This window comes from Brachionichthys hirsutus, chromosome 12, assembly GCF_040956055.1.
Source record: "Brachionichthys hirsutus isolate HB-005 chromosome 12, CSIRO-AGI_Bhir_v1, whole genome shotgun sequence".
In the NCBI taxonomy this organism is placed as follows: Eukaryota; Metazoa; Chordata; class Actinopteri; order Lophiiformes; family Brachionichthyidae; genus Brachionichthys; species Brachionichthys hirsutus.
The window spans coordinates 11,160,248-11,176,770 of NC_090908.1; the positions used below are offsets into that span (position 1 = coordinate 11,160,248).

A 16,523-nucleotide genomic window follows, 5' to 3' on the forward strand; every position below is an offset into this window, starting at 1 on the left:
TGCGCAATCCGTTTCCCGTGGATCCTCGGGAATGCCGCAAGGCTCCACGGGAAACGTAGTGTGGAGGAACGTAAAACGGGTTCTTGCCGCACCTGCCGCCTCTTAAAAAGCCTCCGTCGGGCATCGATGAGTAAATATAATCAAGTTGCTTTTGTTTTAATCAGCAAAACGTCTAAATATATCAGAGTGTCTAATTAGTAAATTGGTTTGTGATGGAATGAGTCTTAATCAGCTCATCATCAATTCCACTTATGTCCCTTAAGAAAATTGGCTTTAATTATAGAGCTGCACGACATCTGATCGATGTAGTATACCCGGGCCAAAAAGCCAATAGCCTCTATAACATAAATTGATCGAAAAGGGCCATAGTTTCCAATTAAAAACAAAGATTTTGTAGCATATTCTACATCATAAATAGGAGTAAATAAATGCATCACTGAGAGACCAATATTTATAAAGAAATGTGAAAAATCTATTAGAAGATAAATATAATATAATACAATATAATCGTGTGCAGTTTTATAAATATGTACATGCGTGTTTTTTTAATGGAGTCTGTTTTATGCATTTTGTAATCGTTATTATGTTAAATAAGGAGATATAGACTCACTTTAATTAGGTTAGTCGTCTTATTTACTCCTCCCAGCTGGGTGGACGGGTAAGATGGATGGATGGATGGATCAATATGATTCTGTTTTTTTTGTTGTTTTTTTTAACTAAAGATATTGGAACACCGTGCAGGGAACCGATCATCTCTCTTTGAGTTGTACTCTTTTCTTACAGCAGCAGCGAGGTAAACACGCGTAATGCCCAGCGGAGTTATTGCCAGGTTACCTCGCACACGGACACGCAGCAGGTTCCGTGGAGTCCCAGACGAAAACACGCGTAGAGGAGGGCGATCGCTTCCCAGAAGCCCGTCAGTGCCTCTCGGGTCCGGGCTGGGAGTCGCTCTCTAACGCTGCTCCGGACGCGACGCTCTTCCAACTCTCCAGTGGTGTCGATTCTCTCTCTCTCTCTCTCTCTCTCTCTCTCTCTCTCTCTCTCACACACACACACACACACCGCCCACCCTGGTCCTTCCACAGCCCGACCCTTACAGAGAGAGAGAGAGCCATAGCGCAGTTTTCGGTTGCAGGTCGTTCGTGGAGCGACGCACGCAGCGGCTCCGGATATTCCGTCTCTATTCCGTCTCTATTCCGTCTCTATTCCATCTCTCCTGCTCAGACTGCGAGTCTGGTTTTCCTCCTCGTCTCTGCCCCGGCTTTGTCATCAACTTGGAATACAAACACCTTCGAAGGTAAAAGGAAAGCCGACTTTTTTGTATTTATTTTCTTTGATATAAAACGACGGATACACAAAAAGCACTTTCCGATGCGCTCTGCATCACTTTCCCCCAGATTGTATCCCGGTTTAGAATCTGCTGTTACGGGCGTAAAGGATGCAGCTCGACTTTGATTGAGGTGCTGGATTATTTTAGCCTGAGCGAGATTAAAATAAAATCCTCCATCATGACTGGTTTTATTCAGCCGTCTGTTGCGTCCGTTCCTCTCTGGATTATTTAATGTGGCGTTTTTATAATCGTAAATGTCGCACTTTTCTGCGCTTTTGTCTACTTTTACTGTCGCAGGGCGATTTGTCCGTTTGTGTGTTATTCAGAGCGGTTAGCGGCTCCTTTATGCATCGCCAGCTTTACTTTCCACTCACGTTTCATCCCAGGATCATTTGCGGGCTGCGGGAGCTGCCTGCGCTGCCACAACACCATCGCAAACTAGAACTTTGAGGTGCGCGTCGACCTTGTCTGCACTAATCTAGACGAAATCTGAACTTGAAAACTTCGTACACAAGTGTCGAAATATTCTGTATCTATAATTTACCCTTAAAATGGTCTAAATTCAAATCTAAATTGCAGCACACAAAGGTGGTGTAAAAATGACCACATACGCCTTTGTCCATCCATGACTGTGTCATTTGTTTTCCGACTATAGTTATGACCTCATTAGCTATTATTTCTAATCAACAGATTGGCTTTTACGCGCGGCTTGCGCAATTTACGCGCATTCTGAGACGTGTTTTTTCCCGTTCGTCGGACTAATTCTACATAAAGGCATTCCAAATCACCTGAGAGAGTCATAAATTAGGGTCTTGTCACATTTCCCCCTTTGTGCGAATTGAAGGGGATCATCCTGAGACGCGTTGTTTGGGCAGGAGATGATATGTGCAGTCACAGCGACAGAGGGCAGTGTCGAGCGGAGCTGTGCGCTCACCTTTCCAGGTGAAGTTTACTGCGTCACGTGTCCGGGCTGCGTGCGCACGAATGAAAATGCAGGGAAACCACTTCAATGGATTGTTAATTGTTGATTGTGTGACTTTTCCCTCCCTCTTCTTCATCTGTATTATTCATAAATGTGCAAACTGCTCTCAAATGCAAGGAAACAGCTGGTTTTATCCTCTTTGGGAAATGTGTCCGATCCCAAAATGAATTTGTGTTGCGTTTTTTTTTTTTATGTGACAGTCCTAAACGAACGCTGCCTTTTGATCAATATTCATTTATTCGTACACTTTTTGTACGACCCGCATGCGAGTCTCATGGATGTTAAAACTTTTGTTGTTTGAAGAGCGGCTTCAGGATCCTGGGTCGCTCCTTTCAAATGGAAAGCAGGGTTTCCGTCTTTGATGAACTTATGAGGGCTTTTGACAGATCCTGCAGGTGTGTGTGGGAAGGGGGGGGGGGGGGGGGGGCAGAATGATAGAGCAAAAAAAAGAATTGAAACAAATCACCACCTCCCACCTCGTCTGTGATCGGGTTACTTTTTGTTCTTGTTGATATATATCTAGGTTTGTGTCTCTGTGACGTTTCATGTCCGGTTGTTTCATCAACAAGTGCAGACGCTGCGGGATAGAAGATGAACGGAAATGAAAGTTTAATATCTGGACAAGTTTATCTTTCCTCACCTCTCTTAGAAAAATAGATGCATTGTAAATTCTACAGATGTGTCTGTGTGTGTGTGTGTGTGTGTGTGTCATGCAGTAGTTCTCCTTCATATACCCTCAGGTCTATAAACTAAGAGAATCTGGAAAAATAATCTGTCTCCCCAGATTGGAGAGTTTCAAAGCACAGACTGAAGCCGAGGTGGAAAATGGAAAATGATGACATCACAATCTTTCTTCTCTTCGGCTGCTCGTGCATGTCAAACATGCGCTCCAGGACATCTGTTGCTCCTCCCACGAACCGGGCCTGAGTTCATTTATGCTCTTTTTTTTTCTTATGAATCCATACATGGAGCGGCCTTGACAAAGATGTACGTCCACATTTCAAAACCTTGGAAGGACGCTGTGAAAACTGCTGAAAGGCCAATGCTGGTTGGTTTCTATTTTCACACTCCCCGGGACCAAGCATGTGAAAGTGCAGCGGGGAGATTGTAGACTTTTAAAAGGGGGGGGGGGGAATTCTCGAGCAGGATTCAAATGGTAATTCGGTCGGAGCTCACGGAAGAGAAAACAAAGCTGAAAGTATGCAAAGAGAAGCGGGAAAAAACCCGCCGTGGTTTCCTCAAGATGCTTCAAGAAGCACGGAGAGACACAGAGAGACACAGAGAGACACAGAGAGACACGCAGAGACGCGCAGAGACGCGCAGAGACACGGAGAGACACGGAGAGACGCGCAGAGACGCGCAGAGACACGCAGACACACAGAGAGACACGCAGAGACGCGCAGAGTTGCGGAGAGACACGCAGAGACACGGAGAGACACGGAGAGACGCGCAGAGACACGCAGAGACACGCAGACACGCAGAGACACGCAGAGACACGGAGAGACGCGCAGAGACGCGCAGAGACACGGAGAGACGCGCAGAGACACGGAGAGATGCGCAGAGACACGGAGAGACACGCAGAGACACGGAGAGACATGGAGAGACGCGCAGAGACACAGAGAGACGCGCAGAGACACGGAGAGACACTTCCCTTAAGAATCCGCATGCATTCAGCCGACGCCGGCACAATCCGGAGTCCGCTGTTCTCTGTTGCGTTGATAGAACGCCAGATCCGACGTCGCCACGTCGAGACCCCGGCCTTAATATTCACAGAGTCCGCTTCATCCAGGAGACGACAGCGTTGCTATTCGTGCTCTCCCGCACAAATGGTTGTCGGACTTGCAACCGCCACCGTGTGTGAAATCTGGTGCAGCAGCAACAACTCCGCTAACTAATTAGCGCTTCACGTGAGCTAACGGGCTTGTCTTTGGAACGTTAGCATTGTTTGCTTTCTCTTATCTCTTCTCATTACAACACCGTTACAAAAAAAGCGCAGAGAATAAAAGGGCAAACTGTCAGAATGAACCGCAGAGAAAGATTCACCTCCTGATAACGACTCTTTAAATCTATGCATATTTAACATAGACCTGTTTCTCATTTCTGAAATGTTAGAGTTTAATTCTTCGAATTTAGCTCTTTTGTTGTTGTTGTTTTTGAGGCAGCTTACGAAATTAAGTGAATTTCTATTTAGTGCATGCAGCTTTTCGCCCGCTCTCATTGTTTCACCTCGTGAGGTGCACGTACGCATGCGCGCATGTCTGAGTAATTTGATTTTTCTCTTTGTGTGCATGCGACGCGGACGTGAAGGCATGCGCCTTTTCTCTCCCGTTCCTCCTCTGTTCACTCCCAGCAAGGTCTGAGCGGGGCGAGAATAAAAGGCCCATAAGAGGAGGAGAAAATACTCCCACAGTTGATCTGGCCATTGCGGGGGGGGGGGGGGGGGGAGGAACACTATTCCCATTGATGCTTTGGACGCATGGCTGAAACCCCCAGAAGCTTTAGGAAGGGAGCTTATTCAAGACTCGATGTGACCCGGAGAACTGGGTTTGGAAGATGTGGTGTTGAATCCATTGTGGGGACGGTGGGAACATTGTCCTCGCTCCGATGCTTTAATGGCGCCGCGGCTGTCTGTCAGGTTGTCTGTCTCTGCTTTACAAGACACCGGAGAGGCGTTGAGTCCTGTTAGAAGATGTGAGGAAGTCTTTCCCGGAGGCTCCCATTGGAGTGCCTGTTATGGCTTTTAATTTAATATAACCATTAGCGGAGTCAAACTCACTCTGCATGAGCGCTTTTTAGATGCAGCTCTAACAGATATGGGTGAGGCCATTTATATAAATTGATGAAATGTAACATTTCTCGATATATTTTTTTAGTTCCCCCCCCCCAAACTGGCCTGTTCTTTACCTTTTGAGCCACATGAGACATTTACTTCCCTTTTGCAGCACAGGCAGCACGACGCTCACCTTTAGCTCTCAGCATTCCATTCGTGGATGCCTCGGCTGCAGGTACTCTACTTTGAAAATCCTCGTTATGCAACGCTTTAAAAAAAAAAAAAAAAAGACTCATTTTTATCCTGCCGTAGCCTCAATAAAGATCGTATCACCTCCAAATGAAGTCACGGGGTGAGCGCTGCACTCCTTTCGTGAGTAGGCGCTCAGAGAAGTAATGTTTTAGCAGTAAGCCCTTCAAACGAGGCTCAGATTATGACACAATTTCAACTCCTGCGGCGTTTGTCTCCAGATTTATTGACACGCTTGCTCCGAAACGATGACTTTATGAACGCGTTTTAGCAGATTCTCCCTCGTCTTTGAGATCATCTTTCATTCTAAGAGGCTGCCATGATGTAGCTTGTCGTCCCATTAATACCAATAGGCTTTCGAGGCTATTAGCTAAAGCAGATCAGGGCGCTTGATGTGTTTATGCTGAGTTTTATTAGCGTTGCTTTGTTGCCAGACGCTGATGAATGGCCTCCGGTCGGTTCCCGTAAACGGCTCATTAGAGAGCGATGAGGCTCTCCACCAATCAGCAGCCTGATTGTTTGTGTCGTCATGCGTTTGTGCATGTTTGCTGCATTTGCTGTAACGACCAGGGCATCAGTAGTCGGCGTTCGCCGGCTGCTGCTGCTCGCCACGCTAACCGCTATCCACCATGGCACGCGTAATTGGACAACGGGATTGTCAGGCTGTGATTTGCAGCGTGAGCCTAATGATGCCGCAGCACTAAAAGCGATGAGAACATTTATCCCTTTGTCAGACGTTGGCGGGAAACGTGATGCTAACTGCCGTAATGTCACGGGAGAAACCAAACGCTCCCCACCTCATCCCGACGAGCCCGAGTTCTCCCCGTCAAACGGGATTTGTTCCATCTCAAGTCTCGACCTCATGACCACAACGACCTCATGAACCCCGGTGTCCAGATTAAGGTCGGGTTGAAACTTGTTCAGATCTTGAAAACTACTGGATATTGTCCGACACAGCACGGTGGCGCAGTGGGTAGCGCTGCTGCTGCCTCACAGCAAGAATGTTGCAGGTTCAAATCTGACTTGTACTCTTCGGGTTCTCCAGTTTCCTCCCACCAACAAAACCATTAGGCGAAATGGTTACACTAAATTGTCCATATAGGTGTGAGTGTGTAGTGTGCGTGATTGGTTGTCTGTCTATGTGTGGCCCTCTGGCGACTTGTCCAGGGTGTAACTCCCAAAAAACTGTCAAAGAAACTACTGAGAGGGCCGGTCAAATCAAAAGCCCTGAAGCCGTGACTCACACAGCTTCCTTTTACTTCTTATTTCATTTATTTATGGTTGTGTGTGACTTTATTTTTTCCCCCTTTTTGTTCATGTTTACCTTTCCCTGTTCTGGAATATTGAACCTCTAAATCTCCTAACCTGCGGCTGTTATTGCCGTCCATGATCCTAAAATCCGACCCACGCCGTGAAAACACGCCGCCTCCATAATATCACCTTCCCTTTTGACATTCTCGCCGTTCAATACCTCAATTTTCTCTGGGAAATCAATGTTGAGATTCTGTTTGTGTAGAAGACAGAGCGTGGAGTTTAGGAATGGGTGACAAATGGAAGCGATGAGGTATCAATGAGGTATCAATGAGGTATCTATGAGGTATTGATAAAGTATCGATGAGGTATCGATGAGGTATCAATGAGGTATCTATGAGGTATTGATAAAGTATCGATGAGGTATCAATGTGGTATCAATGAGGTATCGATGAGGTATTGATAAGGTATCAATGAGGTATCTATGAGGTATTGATAAAGTATCGATGAGGTATCAATTAAATGAGGTATTGATAAGGTATCAATGAGGTATCGATGAGGTATCGATAAGGTATCAATGAGGTATCGATGAGGTATGGATAAGGTATCAACGAGGTATCAATGAGGTATTGATAAGGTATCGATGAGGTATCATTGAGGTATTGATAAGGTATTGATGAGGTATCGATGAGGTATGGATAAGGTATCGATGAGGTATCGATGAGGTATCAATGAGGTATCGATGGGGTATTGCAGGCTTCACCCTCACACAGAGCCACAGCTTTTTTACTCGCCATCCGCATCAGACTGCCTTTTCCTCCTGACCCTGATCGCGGCGAGCACCGAGCTGCCGTCCTGCGTCCGCTCGCCACTTTTTGACCTTTTTGTTTGGCTCTCGCCAGGAATCTCTTGGTCTGCATCCAACGCACAGACCGGCGCTCCCGCTCCAACAAATGACCGATTTGTAATCCGTGTCAGCTTTCAGGCTCGCTCCCGTCGAGTCTCTCGCAGGAGAAGTTTTAATCGTTGTCCAACCGAGGCAGATCCATAAAATGTTTTTCTATGATATGAGCTCAATAATTTTAATCTCATGTCGTTCGCTGTTTGGCAGCAGATCAGGTGTGAGAAGTCCGACAAGCTGAGGCGAGATCGATGTTTAAATCGATCCAAATTGAACAAACGTGTCGCCTCGATCTTCAAAAGTTCAATCGTTCCTCTGGGCCCCTCTGTTTTTTTTGCTGAGTTTGGTTACTATGACGATAGAAGCGGCTGGCGCTGGAGGGTTTTGTTTCAGATGAGGCAGACGGAGAAAGCGAGGAGTGTGACAGTGATTAATGTCCTGGCAGAAACAAAGATAGTTAACTAAAGGGCCCGGTCATCTGCAACAGAGCGGGGAGACGCCTCACGGCAACGCCGCGTCGCACTGGCGTGAGGAACAGGAAGTTTAATCCAAATCATCTGAATTATTTATTGAACAAAAATCTATTACCTTTCCCACTTTGGCGCAAAGACGGCCGGAGTAAATTGAATTGTTTGGATTAAGCCCAGAAGGAAATGAGATTCACCTGCGCGTCTCACCAAAATCAATCCTCGCTATCCCGCTTGATGAATGGAAAAGCATTCTTTCCTCGCCGCCCGCCTCTTGTTCTGAAACGTCAAACGAGCCCGAGACGGCTCCTTTACCGGACAGAGTCGTGCGGCGCCATTAAAAACAGCTGGTTAATGAAGAAGCAAAGCGACGGACGTCTGCGTGACAGGAATACGTATCCGGCCCACGCGTCCTCGTTTCCCCGTCGACCCGAAGAAGAAGAAACGTCTTGCACTATTTGCACGCTCATTTTCTGATTCTGCACACATAGAACCCACACACCTTGTCTTCTGGGCTAACTCTCCGAGCACCTGGGTCTCCGGGCCCATTAGAGCTACTTCTGATGATCCGAGTCTCAGGTTTTCACACTTCACCACGCCTTCCCTCTCCTCCAGCCGCCCCATCCGTCACCGGCGGCAACGCCGTTAGTATAGAGCCCGGTTTAAAACTAATGGCGATGCTGAACTTCCAAATCAGAAATGTGTTAATGCTGGATTAAACGTTTCGACCCGGAACACGGTGTGTTAGCTGCTAAAATAATCTAACAGTGACTCAGCTCTTTTATTGATTTGTAGCTGCCTCCATCAGGGATGACTCGTGGTTTATACGGACAAAAAAAAGAATAGGAGAAAGGTCCACTGGTGAGGAAGACCGACGAAGGCTCAGGTGTCGAACTTAGTCAGGAGATGAGAACAAGAGGGAATGAAAATCATTTTTGACTCGGATGAAACGAGATGAGACGCTCTCAGAGATGAAAAGGGACCCTCATCATCGTCTCTCAGTTCATTCCGTGAGCAACAAAAAAGGCAAACGGAGTAGTACTTTTGCCATCACAAGGCCTGACCCGGCGTTTCATACACCGATTTTATTGTATTGATTGTTTGTATTTGGCCACTAATGATTAAAAGAACTCAAAACCCGCGTCCCTCCACGTGTCTCGGAAATGGATTATTAGTTTTGACTTAATCCTGCCAAAGAAGCCAACCAACCAATAAAGAGACAACACGTCTCCCCGGCTGCGGTAATAAGTAGCGGGCCGCTCTAATAAAGCCGGGCACGCCGTCTGTCCAGGTCATTTGTCCTTGGTGTCCCCTTGCGCCGTAATTGGTTCAGTTTTCAAGCGTTCTGACCTTGTTTTCTTTTCCTCCTGTCTGCTCTAAATCCAATTAAACGACGAGGCCTTATTTACCCCGGTTACCAACGCTGCGGCGGTTCGTCTCGGCCCTAATTACCCGACTGGCGGAATGATGGATGCAGCAAATGCGCGCCGTTAAGGACGCTTTACTGTACGTGACATCACCGCAGCAGCGGCTAGCAATTATCTCCGTGTCAGGGAGGCAGATGTGCGCCACGTGGCCTCGCGCTGCTTTCTCGTTCTCTGCAGTTGGTCTTCTCGCTCCGTCTCGGCTGAATTATGACGCCCCCCCCCCCCCCCGGAGGAGCGGCGAGGAGACGACGCTGCCGGGCTATTTTCAGATTGCACAGACGGGTCCTGGAGGCTTTGACTCGAGTCGACAGCAGGCTGACATTAGGCTGAGACGTCTCGCTCTTCGCCCGGGAGGGCGGCGTCCTGCGCTCTCTTGGGTCGCATTTCAATCGGCAAGCTGCAGCTATTTCACTGATTACGTTTGATAATCGTCGCCCTTTTGAACCCTTTCCTACTCTGGATGGTTGTGGACCACCCCCCACCCCCACCCCAAGCCTCCTTCCATGCTCCTGGCTTGCTGCCCAGACAACCCCGGTGATTTACAGTTCTGCTGCGGTACCGGCTGCGACCCCGGCGACGGCGACTTTGCTGAGGATGTGCTCCTGGTCGTTAAGGTGGCACAAATGACAGAGGGCTGCTTGTTCTCGGTGGAGCACGGAATAAACAAGACGTAAAGCACGGAGCTCCACGCGCTGACAAATCTGTGGCGGTTAGGCTGCGTTTAACCTCAGACATCCTTCCTCTTTCTGTGTTGTGATTTGTTTTTTTCGTACCGACGGGACAACCCGCTGGCGTTTGAAGGTTGGCTTTTAGCGGCTGTTGCGTATTTCTGTCAGCGGTTTGGCCATCGGCTTGTCTTCGGGTCCAGGTCTACGGCGAGTTGCGGGCCTCAAATCAGTTTCGCGGAGCCCACAAGCTCTGCCCCCCCCCCCCCCCGACTCTGTGAGTGTTGTGAACTCAATGAACCAGGTATTGTTTAGGCAGCGGCGTTCTTGTTCGATGAAGTCATGCAGCCCTGAATGACACCGGTGGGTTTATGAGATACTCAATGAAAGCGCCGTCGTATCAGAATGACGAAGGATCAAAAAGGAAATCAATACTTGGATGTTGTTGTTTTGCTTTCTTTGTTGTTTTTTTTTTGCACATGATATTTTTTAAAGGTCCAATATAATGGTCTTATATTTGGCCCTGAATCCCCCCCAAAATACACCTTGGAAGTTTTCCTCGGATCATTTATAATGGGATTGTCTATACCGCTCTGTTTCAGCCCTCTGGCTAGCCACGCCCTTTACTGTAAGTGGGCGTGGCTACTTTACTCTACGACATCGTAATTGGCCTGAATGGTGCTTCACAGGAAGTATTTTCTTGCCGGGCAGAAGAGAAGAGGGGACGTTTTACTCTCATCGCTGGGGTGTTTTCAGACTGACGGGTAGTTTTAATGGTCAAAAAAAAGAGGGACTTTTAAGACATTTATGATGTCATTATGATCCTCTTTGTCGAAACATGAGTGTAATTTATCCCAAGGGTTCAGGTATTTGACGCACGTATACCTGTTAGTATTTTAATGCACTTTATATATGCTCATTATTACAACTTTATGTAGTCCTCGGTCCATCTACCTGGTGGGAGGGGTGGACGTGTGGCAGGATGTGGACAAATGGATGTGCTTTATTTCACTTCCTGGCAAAAACAGGACTACTTTTAATTAAAAGGAGCTGCTGAGTCTTGGTGGGTGGGGGGGGGGGGGGTACCCCTGGTGACATGGTGACATTCCTAACATTTTCTGAAAATGTAATTAAGATCCGTCAATAACTTTTTAGAGTTATCTCGCTAACGGACAGACAGACAAACCAACGTCACCTCCTCGGTGGCGGTCAAACTTTTCTTTGGGAACGGCCTCACAGATTGGGAATGCACGCCGGTATCCGTGCACGCACACATTCAGACAGTTACAACACGAGCTTTATAGTGCTTCGTTTTATCCCCCCCCAGGCCCTGCTCTCTTTGAACCCAAATTAATAGCCTCCTTTACTGCACCACATATAATTTAAACCTGTCTCTCCGTTCTGCAATTCACTCTTAATTGCCGAGTGCTTCCATCTCGAGAGTTTTGCTAAGCAAGCGGCCCGTCTGACGGCCGAGTCGGTGGCAGTAAACACCAAACGACTTCATCAAAAAGCTTCTGCCTTTCAGAAAGTCAGGAACTCTTTCCGCTGTCGACCCGGGAGAGGAGTTTGATAAAATACAAGGGCATTTGAACGTGCCACTTTGTCTTCTGTAGTTGCACCGTCACACCTCGGTGATGAATGAGGGGGGGGGCGGGGGGGGGGCTTCAATCCTGCACTTCAAAAGATGGATTGAGAACTTGAGTCCCTGCCGCCAGTCTCACTCCCTCTTCCTGTCACTCTTTCAAAGTTTATCTCCGTCTTTTATTTGTACCCGTTCGCCGTGTCTTCCTTATCATCAGAAGTGGCTTTTTTTTCATGACACCTCTTATTTTGCCGACGCTCTTATCATTCCACACTCTCTTCTGCTTTTCAATATTTGGGGGCCTCTTTCCGCCTCGGCTGCTCCATGTGGGATTTCCCATTGATCGTTAAACGCAGAAGTCATGGCCTGCACGCACGCACGCGCACGTCCACCTGACCGAGCATGGCTCTCTCCACTCTCTCGCTGCACATCCGTCCCTCTCTGCTGGATGACACGAGCCAGCAGAGGTGGTGAGATGAGCTCAAAAGTTGCGTATCAATTTGAATTTGCAGTGCTTCTAGTTTTGAGCTCAATTCATGTTACAAAAAACAGTTGAAAGATCCACAGAAACTCTATAAACCACTTCTTTGCAGGAGTAAATACACAGAGGAGGTGTTAACGCTCCCCTTCTTTAAATGGCAAACACCGCTTGCCCTCCAAAGACACGAGGAATGACGTCAGGATGAAAGACTCAGCTCTTTCTTTCTAGATGTTGGAGCGTTTTGACTTTCCACCCACCATGACGGGGGGGGATTCGGAGGGATCACATTGCTGTGCATGTTTTAATGATGCCGCTATACTGGCAGAGTTTTTTTCCTCTGTTGAGATGGAAAAGCAAAAAAAAAGAACCGAGCTGGAAACGGAGATCAAGTGTTTGGGATAATGAGGGGTGGTGGGTTCGAGTGCAGGCTGCTGGGGATCCTCTCACGGAGCTGGCCTGGCAAGATCCCAGATTCGGGATTAGTGACAGGGAGCGGCGAGCATCTTTGAGATGTGATCGGGTTAATTGATCCAACAAATGTAATCTGAAGGCTGTGGTTCGGCTGCGTTTGATCGGATATGGATCCAAAGTGGAATTTGACTGATTTGCCTCCAACTTTGGTAAAAAAAATAAAATAATTATTAATAAAAATGCTGCATTTCAAGCAGTTCTGCAAATTTATCTGGTGCCGAATGGAAGCCGAAGGCAGGACTATCCGAACACGAACCAGTTTTAGTAGCAAAAAAAACCTCCCCCTCTGCATTAAAGATTTAATATTAATTATCAATTAACTCCTTTGCTGGTTACCAACGAGCTTCGTGTCGTGACGCATGTTTTATTCATCACAACGTTCCGCTAAATATGGAGCAAAGATTTGATTTAGAGCTCGACAAACCGAAACCGAGCCGTGATCCAGCGGGACTCTGGAAGTGTCTGTAGCTAATGAGGAAAATAAATGAAAAGGAATGACTCAGTCATTTCGAGGATTGGACTCAAATGTGCCAAAAAGCCGCGCGCTCACTGACGCGCGCCTCTTGTGCCCGACCCAGCGCGTTATTTAGCAAATTGTGATTTTAAGAATGGGAAAACAAAATGTGAGTATCAATGCAATCTCTCAATCAAGGCGCACTCGAGAGTCGCGCTGTGTTTTTGTTGGGCTGATTGGAATCAAGGCGCGCGGAGGCAGAATGAGCCGCGCCGCGCCGGCCTCCTCTGGAACACGGCGTCCCCTCCCTCCCCCCAACTCAAACGGGTTTAAAATCCAACCAGATGTGGGTTTTTATTATTTGTCGGTCATTCGGGTTTGTTTGCCGAATGTGCCGAATAAACACATCATACAAACACCCCAAACTTCTTCTTGTAGTTTGAACTGACGGGACTAAATCACAGCATCGTCTGTTCCTCTTCCAGGAACACGTCCTTATCTTGTTCCCATTAGCCAGTCCTGTTTCACGGAGCTTTACCTTTGAATGCCAACTATTTTAGTCCCCGACTCCTCCTGGCTGAGGAGATGAGACTAATGCCGCCGGAGCTAAAATGATGAGGGAGTTGAATGACCTATTTCACAGCGGCCACCGACATTTTTGTCAAAATTTAGATGGGATTAGCATTAATCTGCCATCATTTGCAGCGAGCCCTGCAAATGAGTTCATCACATCAGCATGGAGCCGAGATGCCCGATGATTCCGTCCTCCTGTTTGTCTCCGGTTTTCTCCCACCGTCCAAAAAAACATGGAATATAAGGATAAAGTCGATGCTCAGGTCCGATCCCAGATCTGTTCGCCCCGCCCACGGCTTTCAGAGTGCAGTCTGTGTGGATACGATGTCGCTACTTCCCCGTGTATTGTTGCATTTAAATAAGGTAGTTAGCATCCCATCGTCTCTCTGAGCGGGCGGGTCATCCGTGCAGCTTGTAATGCTAAAGCTGCAGGCGGCGTCTTTAATGGAAGCGCCATTTAATTACGACCGAATCCCACTTCAGATAAGCTACGCAATCAGGCAAACACATTTGTGACGGCATAAAGGATGAAATGGGTTTTTACAACGATATACGTACGGAAACATTTAGAGTAATACGTACTTCCTGTGCAGGAGGCGCCGCATTGAGGGGGGGGGGGGGTAACTGGAACGTAACATCGTTTGAATCCGAGCACTCTCACCGGAATGCTAATCCGGTGACGGAGGCTGTCTCTGACAGCAGGGGTCAGAGGTCGCTCTCTGTGCGAACAGGTGTCAAGTGCTATATGATGGAACGTCCTGGACATCTGAACCGGTGCTGGGAACCCATCCGGGGGAGGACGGGGCAGAATAACAAGGGTAATGGATGAGTTAGACCCGTCAAGGTGATGCCATGGTTTCGGGTTGTGCAAGTTAAACCGTCTTGTCTGCAAGAGTTGACCTTTAGGGAAACAGCGTGTGTGTGTGTGTGTGTGTACGCATTCCCTTGTGACTATGGCAACTATTCTGTGTCCAGAAGAGGCCACCCTGATGGATGTGCTGTATTATTTAACCTGTGGAATCTCTTCCTATGTTTTTATCGTGTGTAGCTCGGTCAAATTCACACTTTTGATCATTTTCCTTTTGTCGTTCATCCTGTGTAAATGACGGGAAAAAACATTTAGATGCACGCTCAAAAATGGTGTGAAAAGAAATCGCCCCCCCCTGTTCTAACTAGCTGTTATTTTCAGCTTTGACCTTCTCCTGTCCTCAGATGACGGGCGGTAAATGTCAGGCTTGGACAGGCGTTATACCCTTTCCTTTCGCCTGGTCAGCGTTGGATGAAGGCACATCGCGGCGCCCGTCCAGTGTTTGTAACGTTTGCCGAACACTTTCTGCAGACAAGCTTTTGACAAGGATTGAATTCTGTTTTACGAATCATTTTTATTTGTAATCGTAGCCTTTGAATGAAGCAGAAAATAACGGACAGAAAATGTGTTTATATTCTCAGCCTACTCCAGATTTAGTCTTTTTTACGCTTCATGTTTTGGGTCGTACCAAGGCAACGCAATCCTGCATCAGAATCGGTGTCTTATCTATCTCTCTTTCTCACCCCAACCGGTCAGAGCAGAGGGTCGGCCTCCCCGAGTGTCGGATCTGCTCGAGGTTTCCGACTGTTAAAGGCAGCGTTTCCTCAACGAGCCTCGGAGGGATTGTCGGGACCGAGTTTAAAGAATCTGTTTTGACCTGATCTTCTGGCTATCAAGGCATTGGTTTTAGCAGGACGCAGCAAAGACATTTAATAACGTACGATCGGTCTATAGTCTGGAGGTTTGCACACACATGCTTAACCAATTAGATTCTTCTCAATCTGTAGCAGAACTTTTAGAGCTATGCTAAGGCTAATATTTACTGGTGGGACCTTCAGAGAACAGGGCATCTATAGATTGTTTTTTGGAGAGCAGCTGCCTGAGTCTATATCCTGCAGTGTGAACTTGGATCTTTGTGTTAGAGACGCTTAGAAAAGACGTTTGTTTAGCAGCAGCACCCGGCCACAGTCGGCAGGCAGTAATCCTCTCCTAATTAGATGTGTTTCATTTACTGCCCTGAAGGAGGGAGACAGAGAGAGAGAGAGAGAGAGAGAGAGAGTTGTGGACTCTTACTGCTCCATCTCTCTTCTTCACCTCCTCCCCATCAAGTCTTCGTTAATAAACCGCCTGATTCGGTTACAGATAACTGCGGCTCGATTCGTTTCGCTGCCGGATCCTAAACGCGTTCCAATCGGCAGGAATGAAGGCGACGCATCTAAAGTTTTGAAAGTCCGAAAGATTACGTTCCAGATTTGGAAGCTCGGTCATGTGATCGGAATCCTTCATTGTGACGCCATAAACGACCTCCAGGCCATGGAATAGTTTTTTTTTAAATCTTATCCGCAGGAATCCGCCTCGGTATCTGGTTCTGGTGTCAATCAAAGCGTGTCTCTGCAGGGTTATTAGCGTCGCACTAAATGTCACATACCCTGACGCTTGTCTGGTCCATTAAACTGGGCTGGATTTGAGCTGTGTGTGTGTGTGTGTGTGTGGGACGCAGGCTAAGCAGTTTATGAGAATTCCTCGCCCTCATGATTTTTAGTGAATAAAGCCTGATCCTGCACCGACTGGACATTACATGTCTTTTTTATTTATTTTTTACCCAAACCCACTTCCTGCTGCCCAACACTAAATTCTCAGTTTGGCTCCACAGGAAACTTCCTTTGCTGCATTCGTCCACCTGTCATATATTTCTCTCTGCGTTGTTCTCAAGTTGAAGAATAACTCTTAAATTGTTTTTAAATTACATTTATGAAAACTCTGGTTTGGACAAAAACAAAGAGTTTGAAGGCGATGGGGCTATGGGGCCCCCCTGAGGGACATTTTTCCAATACTTTCTTTTCCTAAACTTGGAGAAGAAGTTTTTAAGGAATCAGTTTTAAACGAGAC

The 16,523-nt window shown here is 47.2% G+C and overlaps 1 protein-coding gene across 1 annotated transcript in view; it reads right to left on the minus strand.

The window, feature by feature from the left end:
• Nucleotides 1-12,493: 12,493 nt before the first annotated feature.
• Nucleotides 12,494-16,523, minus strand: part of LOC137902511 (1-phosphatidylinositol 3-phosphate 5-kinase-like) — a 13,017-nt gene continuing 8,987 nt past the window's right edge. The window contains 1 exon segment of the mRNA XM_068746598.1: nt 12,494-12,564. Within this exon segment, the coding sequence (XP_068602699.1) occupies nt 12,494-12,564 (71 nt within the window).